At 29.1% G+C, this 17,361-nt stretch overlaps 1 protein-coding gene across 4 annotated transcripts in view; it reads right to left on the reverse strand.

Annotated features, from left to right (window-relative positions):
* Window positions 1-460: 460 nt before the first annotated feature.
* lds (lodestar) overlaps window positions 461-17,361 on the reverse strand; it is a 27,235-nt gene continuing 10,334 nt past the window's right edge. For 3 of the 4 annotated variants that reach the window (XM_014420432.2, XM_014420416.3, XM_014420425.2), the window contains 13 exons: window positions 16,531-16,641; window positions 14,497-14,694; window positions 14,295-14,414; window positions 13,880-14,018; window positions 13,450-13,519; window positions 12,856-13,062; window positions 12,198-12,406; window positions 10,249-10,319; window positions 9,953-10,116; window positions 7,737-7,919; window positions 6,675-6,884; window positions 3,677-3,834; window positions 461-2,080 (listed from right to left, as the gene is read on the reverse strand). In XM_014420432.2, coding sequence (XP_014275918.1) covers window positions 1,930-2,080; window positions 3,677-3,834; window positions 6,675-6,884; window positions 7,737-7,919; window positions 9,953-10,116; window positions 10,249-10,319; window positions 12,198-12,406; window positions 12,856-13,062; window positions 13,450-13,519; window positions 13,880-14,018; window positions 14,295-14,414; window positions 14,497-14,694; window positions 16,531-16,633 — 1,983 coding nt within the window. In that variant the 5' untranslated portion in view covers window positions 16,634-16,641 and the 3' untranslated portion in view covers window positions 461-1,929. Of the gene's footprint in view, window positions 2,081-3,676; window positions 3,835-6,674; window positions 6,885-7,736; window positions 7,920-9,952; window positions 10,117-10,248; window positions 10,320-12,197; window positions 12,407-12,855; window positions 13,063-13,449; window positions 13,520-13,879; window positions 14,019-14,294; window positions 14,415-14,496; window positions 14,730-16,530; window positions 16,642-17,361 lie in introns of those variants that run through there. The other variant, XM_014420440.2, reaches the window with a different exon arrangement.

Below are 17,361 nucleotides of genomic sequence, written 5' to 3' on the forward strand. Positions count from 1 at the left end.
GGCGGGGTATTCTCAAACCAGATGGACTAAATATATGATGCAAAAGAAAAGAAAATTCATGAATCATGAATGGACCTGATGAAAAGAAAAGAGGGAGAAAAAGTCACAAAGGTAAAAGACTATTTATCGCTGGAAGTACAATGGTATAAGAGAGAGTATCAAGTGATTTCAGAGGTTTTGAAAATTAAAATTTTCTAATACAAGAACAAGAAAGAAGTACTATGCAGCCCGGAATATTATGATGTGAATTAAATGCAATAAATCAAGCCATAATTAAAGGATTATGTTAATTTTTAGAAGTATATCTTCCATTCTTTTAGGAGTAATTTAAGTAATTAGTAATTATAGTAGTAATTATCTACTCCTTAGAGAAAAATGTTTTAATTCAGTATGTCTGAGTAGTTTGTATGACTGCTATTATATTTGTTGCATTTGGTGAAAATTTAATGGGGGTACAGTACTGTTTTTTGTTTTTTTTAAAAACTTTAATTAATGTTAGTCCACGATTTGTACAACCATAGCTAATCCTCATCCTAGTTAATATTGATATATTTCTCTTATCTAGCATTATATTAATATTGGAGAACCATGGTTGTGGGCTAACATTGGGTTGAATGGTTGGATAATAAAATAGTCCTTGCCCTTTAATTCAGACTCTAAGGTATATCTGTTTTTGTTTTACCCATCTAACCTAACAACTTTCTGTAAAGCTAGCTGAGCATTCTTTTCACATTCTATTTATTCTCATACAGACCAACATGGCCTGGAACTTATTGGACTCTGAAACCATTTGTGTTCAATAGTTGGTCACCATGTTGTTCATTAACCCTTCAATATAATTAAGGTCTCAAGAAAATATTTTTTATATCATTTCTGACAATGGTAAGTCTGTATAACACAAAAATAGGAATTTTAGATAAAAAATATTTTTTTTTTTTAAATTGGATTTGGCATATAGTAATAGTAAGTTCCATGTTGATATTGGAAGGAATTAATGAAATACTGCTAACATCTGCTGAAAACTACTTTGATTTTCTCTATTAATACTCTAAGCCGGGCATTTATAACTAAATTGTTTAGACCCAAACAAATTATCTTTTCTGATATAAAAAAAAAAACTTATAATAATAACAGTCAATTTTCTATAAAACAAATATAATCTTACAAAATACACTCACTTGACTACTAACTCTTAATATTCAGAGATCTATCAATGAATCAAAGTCCTCATCAGCAGATTAAGTAGATATCGAACGAAGCCCAAGCAGCATGACGGACTGCAGTTATTTACCAATACTTAAAGGCTTTAAATTGTCAATAATTTGGCTAAATTGTAAGGGCTTATTTTATTTCATTCCATATTTTTAAAGAATAATAATTACAGAATAAATGCAATATTAATCTTCTTCTTTTGCCAATTTTTTTTACATATACTTTGTAATTTTATTCTTAAGAAAACAAAATATATAATTTAAAAAATAAATAACATTTCAAGTCTGTTTCATGATGAGACTTATCTTAACATCAAATAAGAGCTGGAGTCTGACATGCTGCTTACTTGCAAGATGAACACCAACAGGCTCTATTTAATATCTATTGATAATACTTGTTCTGCTGATAAGGACTTTGAGTCATTGAAAAATCTTTAAATATTACAAAGTAACAGTAAAGTCTGATAAAATGATTGAATGCATTTTGTAACATTCAACTGGTTTTATAGTAAACTGACTGATTTTGTTGTAAGTTTTTTAAACAAAAAAATAAGTTTTTTTGTATTTGTTTAATTTAAATTTATATATTAATTAAATGAGTATGTAAGTATTTATAAATACAATTAATTGAAAGTCATAAAGTATTAAAAATACATATTATCAATAGATAAAAATTCATAGATCAATAGTAACAGAAAAGTAAGCAGACTCCAACTATCTACTTAATATTAAATAAGAGCTTGAGATCGTCAAGCCTCAGCTTGGAGCTTTGGACTTTGGAAGTTCCAGTAAGCACTGCTTTTGCCAATTCCAGTTTATTGTTCTGCAACTTCAATATCCTTTCTTCTATAGTATCTTTACATAGAACCCTAATACATAAAAAAAAAAATACATTAGGAATGTTTATGAGATATAACAATGGGGTGAGGAAAAAGTAAATACTACAAACAATTAATAAATCACAACTTAACATGAGAATAGTAAATTTTGGTTTAGTATTTAGTTAGAGATTAGTAAAGGTGATATTTACACCTGTATTTAAAATAAGTAAATTTGATGTTGTGGTGGCAAGATTAACGTCTTCAGCGGCAATAGTTGACATTTCCAAAGAGAGTGTTTGAAATGAGTTTGCCACTGTCGAAATTATTATCAACATTTTTATTTCTTTAGTATATTTCTTTTAAATCTATTTTTAATTATAATTCATTTAAAGTTTCATTATTTTACATTTGTTTTAGTGGCAAACCCATTTGAAACCTCTCGCCATATGATCAATTACAATTAATTAATTATGAAGAACTTGTGTTGTTATCTAAAAAAACTGAGCGTTATGTTAATAATAATTATGAATGTTTTGTTATATATGTCAAGTGTAAATAGTTGTATTGACAAATAAAGAACATAACTAAAGAGACATCTTTATCGTTACACAGGAACACGCACTAAAGTGGTGACCCCAAACGTAAGTTTATTGTTTATTTTTCGTATAATTTTATTGAACTCTAGTGAAGCATGCATGTGCACAATTTAATCGACCTGCAAACCGGTGAGGAGGAGCAAAAGGAATTGGTGGAATCAGCGAAAATACTCAACACATTGTCTCGGCTACCCACATTTTATAGGGAAGAACCTGACCTGTGGTTCATACAAGTTGAGGCAGTGTTCAGCTCTTGTCATAGAGCTAATAGTAAAACTAAGTTTCAGCTGATCATCGCCCAACTGGATTTAGCACCTCAAAAGCAGGTTGCCGATCTTGCCTGGGACCCCCCTGCCACTGAGCAATACGAGAGGCTAAAAGAGCGGCTATTCTCCATCTTCGGGCCCTCAGACCACTCCAGAATTACGAAGTTATTGGAGGAACAGAGGCTGGGCGATCAACGGCCATCGCAGTTTCTTCGAGAAATGCAGCAATTGGCCGCAGGTAAGGTCCCTAAAATGTGTTATTGTAAATATTATCATACAGACTTATGGAGAACCTACCCATAGGTAGAACTCCAATAACATTTCAAGAGTAGATCTTAAAGCCATCTTCTTTTCAGAGGCCTGGAAGGATTATCACACGATGAAGGAGAAGCAAGGTTAGAAACAAGTGGGTTTGGATGGTTAGGTAGTTTATCATGGAAGGATTGGTATCAGATTCTCAGCAAAATGTGGGACATTGAGGTCCTGATGGATAATGTGATTTATGACAAAAGAGCATTAAGGATTTTGGTTGGTAAGGATTAGATATGACAAAAATTTGATGATTTAGTAGACCCCCAAAGCTCAACTCAAGTTTGAAAATACAAAGAAAAGTTTTTCTGTACACACCAATAAAACCTTTTTAAAAAACAAAACAAGCTTTTTAAAAGCGAACATTGATTCAATGATGTATAATTTTGTTCATGATAGCTACACTTAATGACTAAAAGACCATAACATAGATTTTAAAAAAAAATTAAATATAATTGTAATAAAAAACGAACTTATAAATATTGACTGTCTTTGACTGGCCAACTCGGTAGATTCTGTCACAGGCTTGAGCTTCCAACTGCGGGTTCCAATGAATGTCAAACACCATTAAATGATTGGCTCCGACCAGATTCAGCCCAGTACCTCCGGCCGTCAGCGATAACAACATCACCTTTAACATAATAACAACTAAATAAAAGATGGGGAAAATGAGAACTATCCAAGATTAGGACCTTCTGCTAACACCTTATTTTAAAGCAAATGATTATTTTATCAATATAAATTTTTATGTTGTTTAATTTTTGCGATGTTTATATTTATTTTCTAATATTACATTTATTTGAAAATAATGAATAGAAACTGCATCTGACTACAAGTTTTTATTATTTTGTAAATAATACATGTAACAAAAAATAAAATTAAAAGTTAATAGTTTAGCTTTATCAATAATTCATTCCAGGAATATTTGAAATACAAGAGAAAACATCAAAACATCATTTATTTATACAAGAAATGTAATTTAATTTCTTATATGAGCCGTTCAGTGCACACATCGATTAACTCCATAAAACAAAAAGTTGAGAAACGTGATAAAGTACTGTATATTGTTTTATAAAATTCCTGTTATAATATAAATTCAAATATATAATGTAGCATGCACAAATACAGATATAGCTTTCATCTAATGGTATATAAAATTAATAAGAAAGAATAGCAAAAAAATTATCGTCAGTAAAGTTACAGTTCTTGATGCAGATATGCATCTGCACTTTATATCGCCAAATGTTTTTATTTTTCCTCTCTTATTCCTGTATGCCAAACCTTTTGTTCTGTTATACTTTTGTAAATTTCGAGTCCATTTATCAGGATTACGACTTCTTTTACTTCCAATCAATGTGTTTGTTGGGAAATTTGTACTATTGCAATCAGATGAATCCGGGAAAAACGATAAACATCTTCTTGGACCAGACTTTTATACTCCTTCTTATTGGACCAGACTCTGTTGATAAATCGTATTGAAAAACCATCAGTGTTTTCCTCATCCACATAATTATTAGTCTCACCCGTCTTGATTATAACGGTATAATATTTATTTCTTTAAAAAAAATCTGGGAATAATGTTGAAAATACCAAGAGAATATGTAGTCCATATAATATTGGTGAAGTATACAATAACATTCAGCGTGCGAAATCACTTTATACTAACTTCCGTTTGCATTGCGCTTCTTTTCATCTATTTGTCGATGTGATTTTGTTACCAATATCGTTGAGGGGGGGAAGGAAGCACCTGCGGCTGTTTTTAAAAAAAGAGCGATGATGCAGGGCCGGAACAAATAATAATATAATATAATTGCGTTGTTGAAACGATTTACATTAAAGTATGGAGTTAATCACAATGCCTTCTGAAATAATTTACTTATTATTCAATTGCCAAAAAAAAATTGGCGTTTAATGGTGTTAATCTGTATTATTAAGGAAAGTTATAATAAATACAAAAAGTAATGATTATACCAAGTGCTTTGACACTTAAATTTAAGATTTTTCAAAAAGTGGGGTTAATCGATGTGTGCACTGAACGGCTCATATAATACAAAACAATTTAATATTTAAATGATAAAATATAAACATAAATTGGAAGATTATTGATTGACCGTGTGTATAAATGAATGGAATATGGTCCGGGTGCGGTCAAAATAACTCAAATAGTAGATAATTATACTATTTGAGTTTTTTTGACCGCACCCGGACCATATTCCATTCATATAAACATAAATTCTAAAATACAAAATACTTGATTGTTGGTACTTCAATTGAAGTTCACAACTATTTCAGAGTACTACTTTATGATGATTCTTCATGATTATTTACAACTTCACTTGAATTACCTTTAAATATTTTGGTTTAAACATTAGTGCATTTATTTTATTATGATCACAAACCCAAAATTTCACTGTTTATACCTATAGTCTAAATTATCATATTTGGCCTTTGGTGATTTTTATATTCCTGCATGGGTTAATTGTTATGTGCAATTAACAGGGCTTTATGATCCCCAGGGCACCACAGTACGGTACAGTGCATACCTCATACCATAACAGTACACACCCTAGGATCACATCCCATAAGAGCTAATGCTGTGCTGCCCAGTAGACCTGCTGTCCTAGGGCATTAGGACCTTTCTGACTGGGCCAATCACCCACCAGCAAGTAATTATGCGATTCAAAAAAATCATATTAGCCTCGGGTACTTACCAGAGACTGAGATGTGTGAACCAAGTGGTTAGAGGCTCCTCCACGCTGAAAGGTACTTAAGGAGGATGAGAAAGAAGAAGTTATTTTTATAATTGGTAAAAAACACTTTCCCTAATGTTTAAATTAAAACAATTTTCTCTGGTCAGTTTGAATTCTCTAAAGCAACTGACTATTCTCATTCTATTATTCACATTTAATTGTTCAATTTCCAATGTCTCTGCTCTGTTTATGGTAACAGTTAACATTTTTTCATTTTATTTTACAAGGAACATAAAATATCATCACAAAATATAGCGATAGAACATACTTATTGCTAGAGACCAGATTTTCATGAAATTGCATCATTCGTTCCCTATCTCCAAATCCTACCAAACCTAGACAGAAATTCGGAACATGGAAAATACATTCAAATAAAACTAATTTTTAATAGTAAAAAATTATACATTTTGATGTATCTTCACAATTTTCAAATTTTTAATAGTACAAAATTACACATTTTGAGGTTTCTTCACAATTCTGCATGTTTTCTCCACACAATTTCATGTTTTATTCTTTTTAATTTTTGTTATAAGGTTTTTAGTTACCTTGTTGGAAGGTAAATGGACATAAAAAATAAGATATACTTAACTTATTATTCTGATAAAAGATTAGGACCAATCATTTCTAAATATCTACAATACTACATGCCTAAAACAGTGGTATAATCGAGGACAACAAAAACAATTTTAAAGATACCTTAATCCAATTTCAATTTACACACCTTAGGTCCTCTGTGATTATTATTAAAATCACTGATGATTCCTCCTCGTTCTTTGACTGGGATTTTACCATTCAGTGCAACTGATTTTATACCCATATCATTGAGAAGTTTTTCGAGGATTGCGAGAACAGATGTCCATTGCGACACAACAATAACTTTGTCTTCGCTATTATTCATTATTTCCATTAGGCAGTCAATTGTTGCTTTCATCTAAAAATGTAAAAATAATAAAATCTAATTTAGATTAATTTTTATTAATATATTCTTGTTTGAGAGTGGTTTAGTTTATTTAAAAACAAATTTGATCTTTTCTCAACTTTATTCTTTACAAACCTTCCAACGTTTCAACGTTTCCAAAGTAAAAAAAATTAGAAAAAAAAACTTTTTGTAGGTATCCTTGAGAATGACCTGAGGGTCGAAACGTTGGAAGGTTTGTAAAGAATAAAGTTGAGAAAAAAGGATCAAATTGGTTTTTAAATAAAATAAAATCTAAATTATAAAATATTTAATTTAGTAAAAAATTTAATTAGTGATTGGTTTATTTAGTTTGAGGTAATTTTGTACTCCAAAGACAGGATATACTACAGGTTATTAACATATTCTATAGCTGGAACACAGGAACATGGCAGATCGAGAGTGGACCTAACACCTTAGTCTTTAAGGTTCGCTATAAAGGTTTAGCTTCGTTTAAAGTATCTTTAATTTTGATTAATTGAAATAATTAACCATATCTCTTAGTTAGCAGTAATAAATGATGGGTAAATATAAAATATGAAACAATTTCATAATTAATTGGAAGAAAAGTAAAAGTTTTCATGTTTCCGCGTTTGTCAAACTTTATATTTACTTTATATATTACCTACATGAAATATATAATAAGGGGAAGTATTGTGATCCTGAAAAATTAAGAAATTACTATTTTGAAACATGCAAGGATAAATTTCATTTCAAAGAAGGGGATTAAGTGAGAGTTAATTTATGAAAACAAAAATATAATTTTTAGTAAGCAAGTAGAATAGTATCATTGTACAAAATAATCAAATATTATATGTCAGTCATCACCTTAGAACTGCATCGGTCTTTCCTAAAAACAGGGTCATCTGATGTAAGGATACCAGACTGCTTAGAATTAGAATTCTCACCGTTAACATGAATAGACATGTTCATCATTCGCTCGACAAGATCTAAATCGTTTCCTTCATTATCTTCAATACCATCGTTACCAAGTTCTTGTTTATCTATAAACTAACAATAATTACTTGAAACTAAACAAAAAAATAATCAATATAGACAATTAAAAGATAAGAAAAGGCATCATGATGCAAAAACCACTTATGTCTATAAAACAACTTGACAAAGGCATAAGTCGTTTTACCAGATACAAGTTAAGAAATATTCAGTCTAAATCAAACTAAACCTTCAAATTTTCAAATTGGACAGTATCAATGATATATGAAAAAAAAAATTCTGGAAAAGATAAGATAAATTAGAATAAATAAATAAAAAATTGACACATATACTCATTACCATGGAGAAATATCCTGGTAAACAAATATGTACAAAAAACAGAGGAAAAATAACTTTCTTATTAAAATCTTAAACTTTTTTACTTTATTTAATTTAATCACAACTGTAAAAAATGTTATACAGCCAGCAGATGTGATTGATAAAAAAAAATATCATGATGGTAAAGGTCATTCAGGATGATACCTCTCCATAAAAACTGAAATCTGAAAATGAATTTAAGAGCTCTATTCAAACTCCTTCATAAAAATCGTCTCATATCAGGTAAATTTCTTGTTAATAGTCCTTGAATGAAAGGGTTTGAGGGCACAGTAAATTTGTTGTGAAACCATTTTATAATGATTTAATAGTTGATTGGATGTGTGGAGTTTTTACTAACTCCACAGAAATACAAGGACTTACATCTTTGTGTAAGTTCTAGTCACTAATATAGGGAGAAGCGGTACTTGTAAGTTTTAACATTATTGACTAAAATTATTGCAGTTTTAGTAAGTTAGTTTTTTGGCATATAAGTAATATTTGTGTACTGTAAGTGTAAACTGGTCGGAGAAGGTAAGAAGTATATAAATTTTCAGTTTTTCTGATAGTGGTATTTTTGATCTTTTATTTCAAAGATGAAATAAGCTAAATAATGATGAGCCCTGCCAAATCCTAAAGTATCTCTCTCCTAAATGAGACCATGGGATTAGATAATAGGTGCTGGGAAGAACTATTTTTAGTATGTAGAGGAGTCCTATGAAATGTTTGCTGCATATCAAGAAAGGCATCTATTACTTAGTTTCTTTTCGAACGGGAAAGACAAATTTTTTGATTTGGTAAAGTTCTTTCTTTAAAAAAATATCCTGTTATAGTCTTTTTTCTACAAGTTAAGCAAAAATCAGAACACTGTTCAGTCAATATGAAGAAGGTAAATGAGATGGCTTGTTCATTTTTAATTTCATTGCAGTGAGGAAGAATTTCCATTGCTTCAGAAACTGTACAGTATTTAGATCCTGGTTGTTAGGAAGCAATGAGGAATATATCGGAAAAGTGCTGAATGATTTGAGATAAAACCTGAGGACTTGTGCAGGTTACTGATTTCATTCAGGATGAATGATTTTGGATGCAGAAAAAGTGGTAAAGGTGTATCAAGGAATGATAATATGGTGAAGTCATTCTGTGAATTACAGAAATATAAATTCAGAAGATAGAGGACATATATTGTTCATCCGTGATGTAATTCATAGCAGTTGCAGTAACTTTTAGTGGATTGAAAGTGTCTTTTTCTCATAGACATTTTCTGGTCCATTTCCACAAAAGCTTCCATCATCAATATTTAAGGAAGAAATTTTGAAAAATATCTGGCATAATAGAAAACTTTGAAGGACAATATACTGCAGAAATATAGATTCTACTTTGTTGAACTTGACATATGTTATTAGCTCCATGTATATTTGCTTGTAACTGCTGTTATTGATAAAACTAAAATCTAAATTAAACATCAAAAATTTACCGATTAGAGAGCGTCTGTTTGAATTGTAAGGAGTTGGAGTATATTCTAACTATACAGTACAAAATATTTTTTAAAAAAATGTACACTTTAAATGTAATCGATTAAGAAAGAATGGAGAGAAGTTTGATCAATTATAAATAGTGAGTCATTTATTAATTTTTTTCAAGAATGATTTCTAAAAGAAAATGAAAAAAAAAAATTTAAACTGGAAGTTATATCTAACTAATAGTATAAAATGATAATAAGTGCATATAATCCTTACTTCTGTAACAAGGGAAGGATGGCAACAGGTTTGACGCAGCCTTAGCAAAAGAACAAGGATATGGTGTGTTTTGATTCCGCCCTTTAATGAGACCATTTCATCATACAATTTTCCAAGTTCAGGTTGATTTTTAAACGGATTAGTATGTCCTGATCCAGTATGCTCTATTAGAGAAAATTTTACAATTTGAAAATGAACATACACCAATCATAAAATATTTTTACTATTTATTATAACTAAATTTATATGTTCTATCAATAATATAGGATTTAATAAAATAATACAAATCTACTAACTAATGTTTAGTCCACCGTTTAAAAGATTTTGTTTCTCAGCCTGCTGTTGAATATACTGGGCCAACAATGTCCTTAAAAAAAAAAAATGTTAAAAAAACAGCCATCAAGCACTATTTAGAATTTAAAATGTTTAAATAAACTTCATAACACTTTTATAGATTAAAATTTTTTCACATTTTATTTATTGAAATTTACAACTGTATTTACAAATCATTACATCTTTACGTATATTATTCTATTACAATGGCATAATAGAGAAACTAACCATTGGTAGCACTCTAATATTTCTACATCAGAAGGTATCAAGGTCATATTTTTTTCAGACGCCTGGGAGGATTGTCAAGAATAGAAGAGGAAGCAAGGTTAGAAACTAGTGAGTTCAGGTGGTTAAGGGATTTAGAACAGAAAGATTGATACCTGGTTTGGGCCAAATTGGCAACATATGAAACATTAAGTTCTTTACTGATGATTTTGTTTGTGACAAAGAAAAAAACATTGAGGATTACAGATTGGATAGGAAATGAATTTGATGGTTAAGTGAAGCCCCTAACCTCAACTCCACATGTACAGATAGACCTTATAGTTATGTAGAACAGTTTTTATAATGGATTGGAAGCTTAGACCATTTGGCTGATAAGTGTTGTACTGTTGGAATATACAATAGGAAGTACAGTGATTATGAAAAATTTAGAATCAAGTTTTCAAAGTAAATACATTTTTTGAGGTCCTTGAGACTTGCAAAATGGTTGCTATGTGTCTATAAACATCCTAGCACAAAAACTAGAAGTCGTTTAAAACTCAAATTACATATTTAAGCTAGTTCTTTCATCTTTTTCAGTAGAATCAAATTCGCAATTTTTGTAAATTAAAATATTTGAATAAATGCTATTTTGAGACACGACTTTCTAAAAGACACCTGAACAATGTAGTCAATATGAAACAAAGGCCGATTGTCATACATTTGTTTTGATAATATGCACCAACAATACAAATTTAATATTTTATCTGTAGTGAATTAAATTTACGACTCAAAAATACTGATTAAAAAAATTGAATTAAGGACTCAAAAATTAATCAATACTTAATTTTGAACATAAAATAAAATATGATGATAAAAAAATAAAAAAAAAAAACTTTTAAGTGTTAAAATATTTTAACTGACACAAGGCATTGGATAATCGAAAGACAACAGAATCTTCCCAGAGCTCATAATGATAACATGTATTTTATTTCAGAAAAGGTAATTATTTTTTAATGATGGAGGAAGTGTTACACAATTGTTATAATAGTTAAAAGTCAAACTTAATAACTTTCCAAATATAAGTGGACTGTGTAATGGTAAATTAAGTCATAGATATTGATCATGGTCTAATAAAAATAATAATTTGGAAATGAAAATATTTTGAAACAATTTAATTACTTATGTGAAGTTTGGTTCGTAGAGTTTACAAAAGAGGCCGGTTTAGCAAATATTAAATTCAATTGGACTATCCACGAACAAATATATAATAACATATATGAGAATTTTATGTTTGGTAATTTTAACGTTTAATTTATATTTATGTTTTATTATTTGACTTTTAAGTTATTTCTATTATATAAGAAATTGCAGTACTTATAAAATAGAAATATATTTTTCTCTATTTTCCAAGCATTTCTGGAATCAAACAGCAATAAAGCTAAAATTTTAAAATTCAAAATGTTTACAAGATAGAAATTTAATAATTTGATTAATATTTAATAAGTAGAAATTAAAATAATTTGTATTTAGTTTAATTTTATTTATGAGATGTATTTTTGTTTAAACTGTTTAAATAAACCCGATATCAAAACACATGTCAAAAGAAAACAACGCAACATATAATTAATATAAAAACTAACAATCACAGAATACAGAAAAAATATGATAAGGTTAAAAATATTTTTAGTTCATTAAACAAACTACAAACCCTGAAAAACGAAATATTTTGTTATATACTTTGAATTCTTCATCATCTAAAGTGACTTCAATTATTTTAAAAACTTTTGGCCGGAGCTCTTTAAGACCGCCTTTTTCTTGTATTTCATCTTTAGTCCTCCTCAAAAGCAGTGACTTTGATAGTAAGTGTAACCTCATCATTCCAGAATCTCCTTTATTATCAATCATCCTCTTCCAAACCTAATGTTATATATTAAACCATAAAATATAACTTATAGTAATGGCAATGGCTAGTATAAACTTAATGAAAAGCACAGACAATATAATTGCATATTAACTTTCATGCATTTTTTTTTTTTTAATAATAATAATAATATTCTTTAATAATTCTGAGACAAATCCCTTCACAATAATAATTTAGAAAATAAACATTAGGCTTTAGTGTCAGGGTAGAAAGCAAAAAATAATGAAATAATATAATAATAATGCATAATAATGTTTTCAGCACTGAAGGGCTGAAATGTCAACAAAAATAACATTAGATTCACATATTGGTGTTTATTATTATTCACACCCGACCACTTATCCTCAAATTGAATCTACAGTCAACAATAAACACAATATATAAGCTAGTTTTTCTTACATCAATAAACATATTAATAAATAAGCTAATCTTTCTTAAAACATACCAAGAGATCATCGAATGGTTTGCACTTCAGAAACTTGAGCAAGGAGTATAAATCATCCTGTTTATTGTGAATTGGTGTTCCAGTGAGGGCCCATTTATACCTTGATCTCAGCATGAAGACAGCCTGAGCGGTGTGGGATTTATGATTACGAATTGTGTGAGCTTCATCCAAAATCACTCTCTTCCACTTTATATTCAATAATGGACCCTGTCAGCAAAATAATAAAAACATATATTATATTACTGAAATAAGGCAATGTAGGTAGTAAAATATAAAGTGCATGAATTTTTGTTAAATTTTTAATAACAAGAACTCCATAAAATTTACTAGACATCATAATTTTATTTATTATTTAAATTTAGTAGTATTATTTTCAGAACATTAAAGTCATATTATAAGATTTTTGGTCGACCGCATATGATGTTTGTAGGAAGATGGTTCAGGTTGGTGGTAAAAAAAAGTACATAAATATTTGTTTCTGCTATTTTTGCACTTTTTTTTATCACTACCCAGACCATCTTTCTACATACTAAAATAATATCACCTAACTAAAAATATTTTAATTTAAAATAAACAGATATATTAGGTACTAACAGTGTCTTCTCCTTTATTTTCATTTTGTATGATCGTGTAGGTAGTTATTACAACATCAAAAGCTGCTAATCTAAAACGAAAAACATTTATGAATAAAGAAAAAGAAAAAAAAAAAAAGAATTTATAATATGAAAAAATAATAAACATCACCAATCGGTAGTATGGTAGTGGCAATAATAATGCTTATCACTGTTATTATTAATTGACATCAATTAATAGAATCAACAAGGAGAAAAAAAAATTAAATTCACTGGACTCTAAATCAAATTTCTATTTCAATGTTATTTTACTAAAAATCCGAAAAACAAAAGCTCTCGATAGTTAGGACTCCTAAATACTATACTACTTAGTATTTTACTAGTTATTATATTGACCTGAGTAATTGGTAAAACAAACTAAACTTATAAAAAATAAATTAAAAAGGGCATACCGCCTGGGATTCTTTTCTCTTTTTGCTCCGTGATGGGTGCAAACGGACAAATAACCATGCTTAACTTTTGATTTTATTTCTTCAGCCCATTGATCCATTACTGACGCAGGACATATTACAAGCGTATTACCTTTTTTCACTACAAAAACACCACAATGTAAATAATAAACAAATTAGGCAGTATGATAAATCTAATCTAATTTTCATAACTATAATGAATATTTTAATTTTCATGAATAAATACCCAAAATTAACAGAGTAAAAACTGAAGCAACCAGAAGAGAAAAAATATTGAACAAGAAATTTAAAAATGCTTAAATTGGTTTGGACGTATTGATTCATACAATAACTGCTGAACTGGAATGAAATTCGAACAATAAATAAAGAGAAAATTATAAAACAAAAAGTAACTTACAATGTCTTCTTTCCAATTCATCATCAGATGAGACTTCATTGTCGCTATTTGATCCTGCTTGTTTTGACTTCAAAATCAGTGATATTAATGTGAGCGTCTTACCCAGACCCATATCATCAGCTTCCGGACAATATCAATAAAAGATAAAATGATGTCAAAATACAAAATAATATACTGACATTAAAAGAAAGCAGATACATACCTAATATACCACCAGCTGGTTTTTCCTTTTCCCTCTTTTCAAGCCAGGCTAAGCCAACGAGCTGATGAGGTAACAATGACACCTTAAGGCCCTGAGGTTGTTCTGTTGTTTGTTGTACATCTGATTTCCTCAAAAATTTATGTAATCTCTCTAAAGTTTTCACAGTTTCAGTTTGCTGTTTGGTATGTGTTTCCAATGCTAGAATATCACATAATGCCATAACTTTTCCAATTCTAGAAAATTATATGGTGTGGTTATGTTTCCAATGCTAAAATATGACATAACTACAGGCAGTCCCTACATATGCTACTTAAAAACTGACTTAGTCCAGTCCTGCTAGAAAATTTTTTTTCACACATATAAAAACCATATTTTATAGCCTTTTGTTTATCTATCAATTCTTTTATATAACTAATAACTTGCGCTCAATTTTAATATTTTTATTTTTCATTCATATTTAATTTACTAACGGCTTCATTTGATAAAAAAAAATTACTTCCTTTTTTCAACTCTGAATTCATATAACTTAGGAACAGTTCCTGGATATGAATTGGTTAATGACATAAATCTGAAATGAGTTAAAACGGGATGACGTAAAATAGAGACCTGGACAGTTCATAAATAGGAAATATTTCCTTCTACTATTTTCTATTCAAAAGTTAAGTAAAAAACAACTATCACTATGTTTTAGTGTTTCCATGATTGCTATAACAATAGTGAAGAAGCTCTGAAGTTATAGGGATATAGTCCAATCAAATGGAAATAACAAAAGGGCATGGTAGAAATTTTTAAAGGAATCCTGAAAATAGCTTCATGTTTTTTAGGGTGCTGCTTATGAGTTTTAACTTACTGACCTCAATTTTTTCTGGCCTGCTTTTATTTAAACTACAATACATTTCATGATTCAATTCGTGCTAAATTGGAATATGAAAGGAATATGGTCCGGGTGCGGTCAAAAAAACTCAAATAGTATTTCAGTTTTTTTGACCGCACCCGGACCATATTCCTTTCATCTTTACACACGGTCAATCAATAATCTTCCAGTAAATTGAAATATATTTGAATAAGACATATTTTTTAAGTACTATGAAAAAAAAGAATTTTTTTGTACTTGTAGAAAAAATTTGAGGGCATAAAGTTTAATTCATAACTAACACCCTAAAGACACAAATGAGCAAATTTTCAGAAATACAAAACTTCCCACCAAAATCCCTTCCTAGTTCTCATTTGACTGAACCCAATTAAACTAACAGCGGTTGCTCCTAAACAATTGCAGATTAAAAAACATTATAGATTAAAAAACTGAGGGAATTTACTTTTATTCAGTTAAGTACAGCTTTGAGTAAGATATTATACTTCAAATATTCAAAAACTCAATTTCATTTCTAGTACTATCTTTTCTACTTTTCAACTTTTCATCTCGGTGTGGCCTCAAGATAAAATTTTGAGTTATAGCTTATTACAAAGAGGTTGAAATGCTGAACATTTCTCCGACAGTGTGCAGTTTCCATTTTTAGTTTTAGAAATATCTTAATCTAAATGCAAAACAAATTGAGGTTTGACCTTCACCACTACTATATCATATTGAGTGTTGCTTCATGTCAAGAAATCGTTTCACTCCTGTATAATTTTTTTTCTTCTAAATAAAGAAAATGAATGAAGTTCCACTTTAATAAAAACAGCATCTTCAGCAACTATCAGGAAGAGATAAGCCTTATCCAGCCCAATAGCACTGATAACTCAAAAAAAATTATTTTAGCGATAAAATATCATATTAACGGAAGATGTTGTTTTAAAAAGCAAGGAGCTATAAGCTTAGATAGGTTAGAGAATCATAATTTCTTTTATCTTTCACAGATATGATAAATAGTACAGTTCTGATTAGATGAACCTCAATGATTAAATAAATTTCATTACGATAGGGAGTTGGAAACAAAAATGTAGATACGAAACTAGATTCAAACGTGATAATAATATTGATCCCAATTAACAAATAATATATTGCAATAATTAAAATTGACAAAGAAATACAACCTTTTTTGCCCATTTCATTTACATTCATATGATCCTTAGTAAGATCAATTATTGATGGCAAATGATGGGATGATTTTTTTGGATTCTTTTCCTTTTCCTCCATGGCTAATTCTAAAAAAAAAAAAAAATTAAAATTAAATAATAAATATAAAACGTTATTTTTAAAAATCCATATTCTGACTAATGAGGTGTTTATTATTGACCGTATATTCAGTATGAAGAGAAGATGGTCGGGGGTGTAGTAAGTAATGATAAACACAAATAAGTAAAACGTATTTTATTTCTACTGATGTTTTGGCCTGAATTTTAGACAACAGGGTGAAGAGAGTGTCTATTAAGAGTCAAGGCTCTTAACATTTTCCATGATCGTATTAGCTTGTAGGATGAGGGTTAGAATTGTTTAATGAGGAAGATGGTTAGAAGATACTATCAGTAAAAATTAACACAAATAAGTGTAACTAATTTTATTTGTGCCAACACTTCTAAAAAATGAGATAACAACCATAAAAACAAAAAAAAAAGAAACAGTATAACAGGAAAATAAAAAAAATTACAAATAATACTTTAAGAGGATATAAAAATTAATAAGCATTATATACATTAAGATATATACATATATATATATATATATGAATAATATTTTAATACTTATCTTTTTGATAAATTCTTACTATACTTGTATTATAAATTCCCTTATTATTTTATTATTTGTAATCTTTTTATACTGTTTCTTTTTTTTTTTTTTTTACTATTACATTTATTGATGGTTGTTACCTCATTTTGTTTTTTAGCCCTGATGAAGGCCTAAAATTTAAGCTGAGTGTCAGCACA

This window comes from Halyomorpha halys, unplaced genomic scaffold (assembly GCF_000696795.3).
Source record: "Halyomorpha halys isolate HHAL.00 unplaced genomic scaffold, Hhal_1.1 Scaffold18.1, whole genome shotgun sequence".
Classification (NCBI taxonomy): domain Eukaryota; kingdom Metazoa; phylum Arthropoda; class Insecta; order Hemiptera; family Pentatomidae; genus Halyomorpha; species Halyomorpha halys.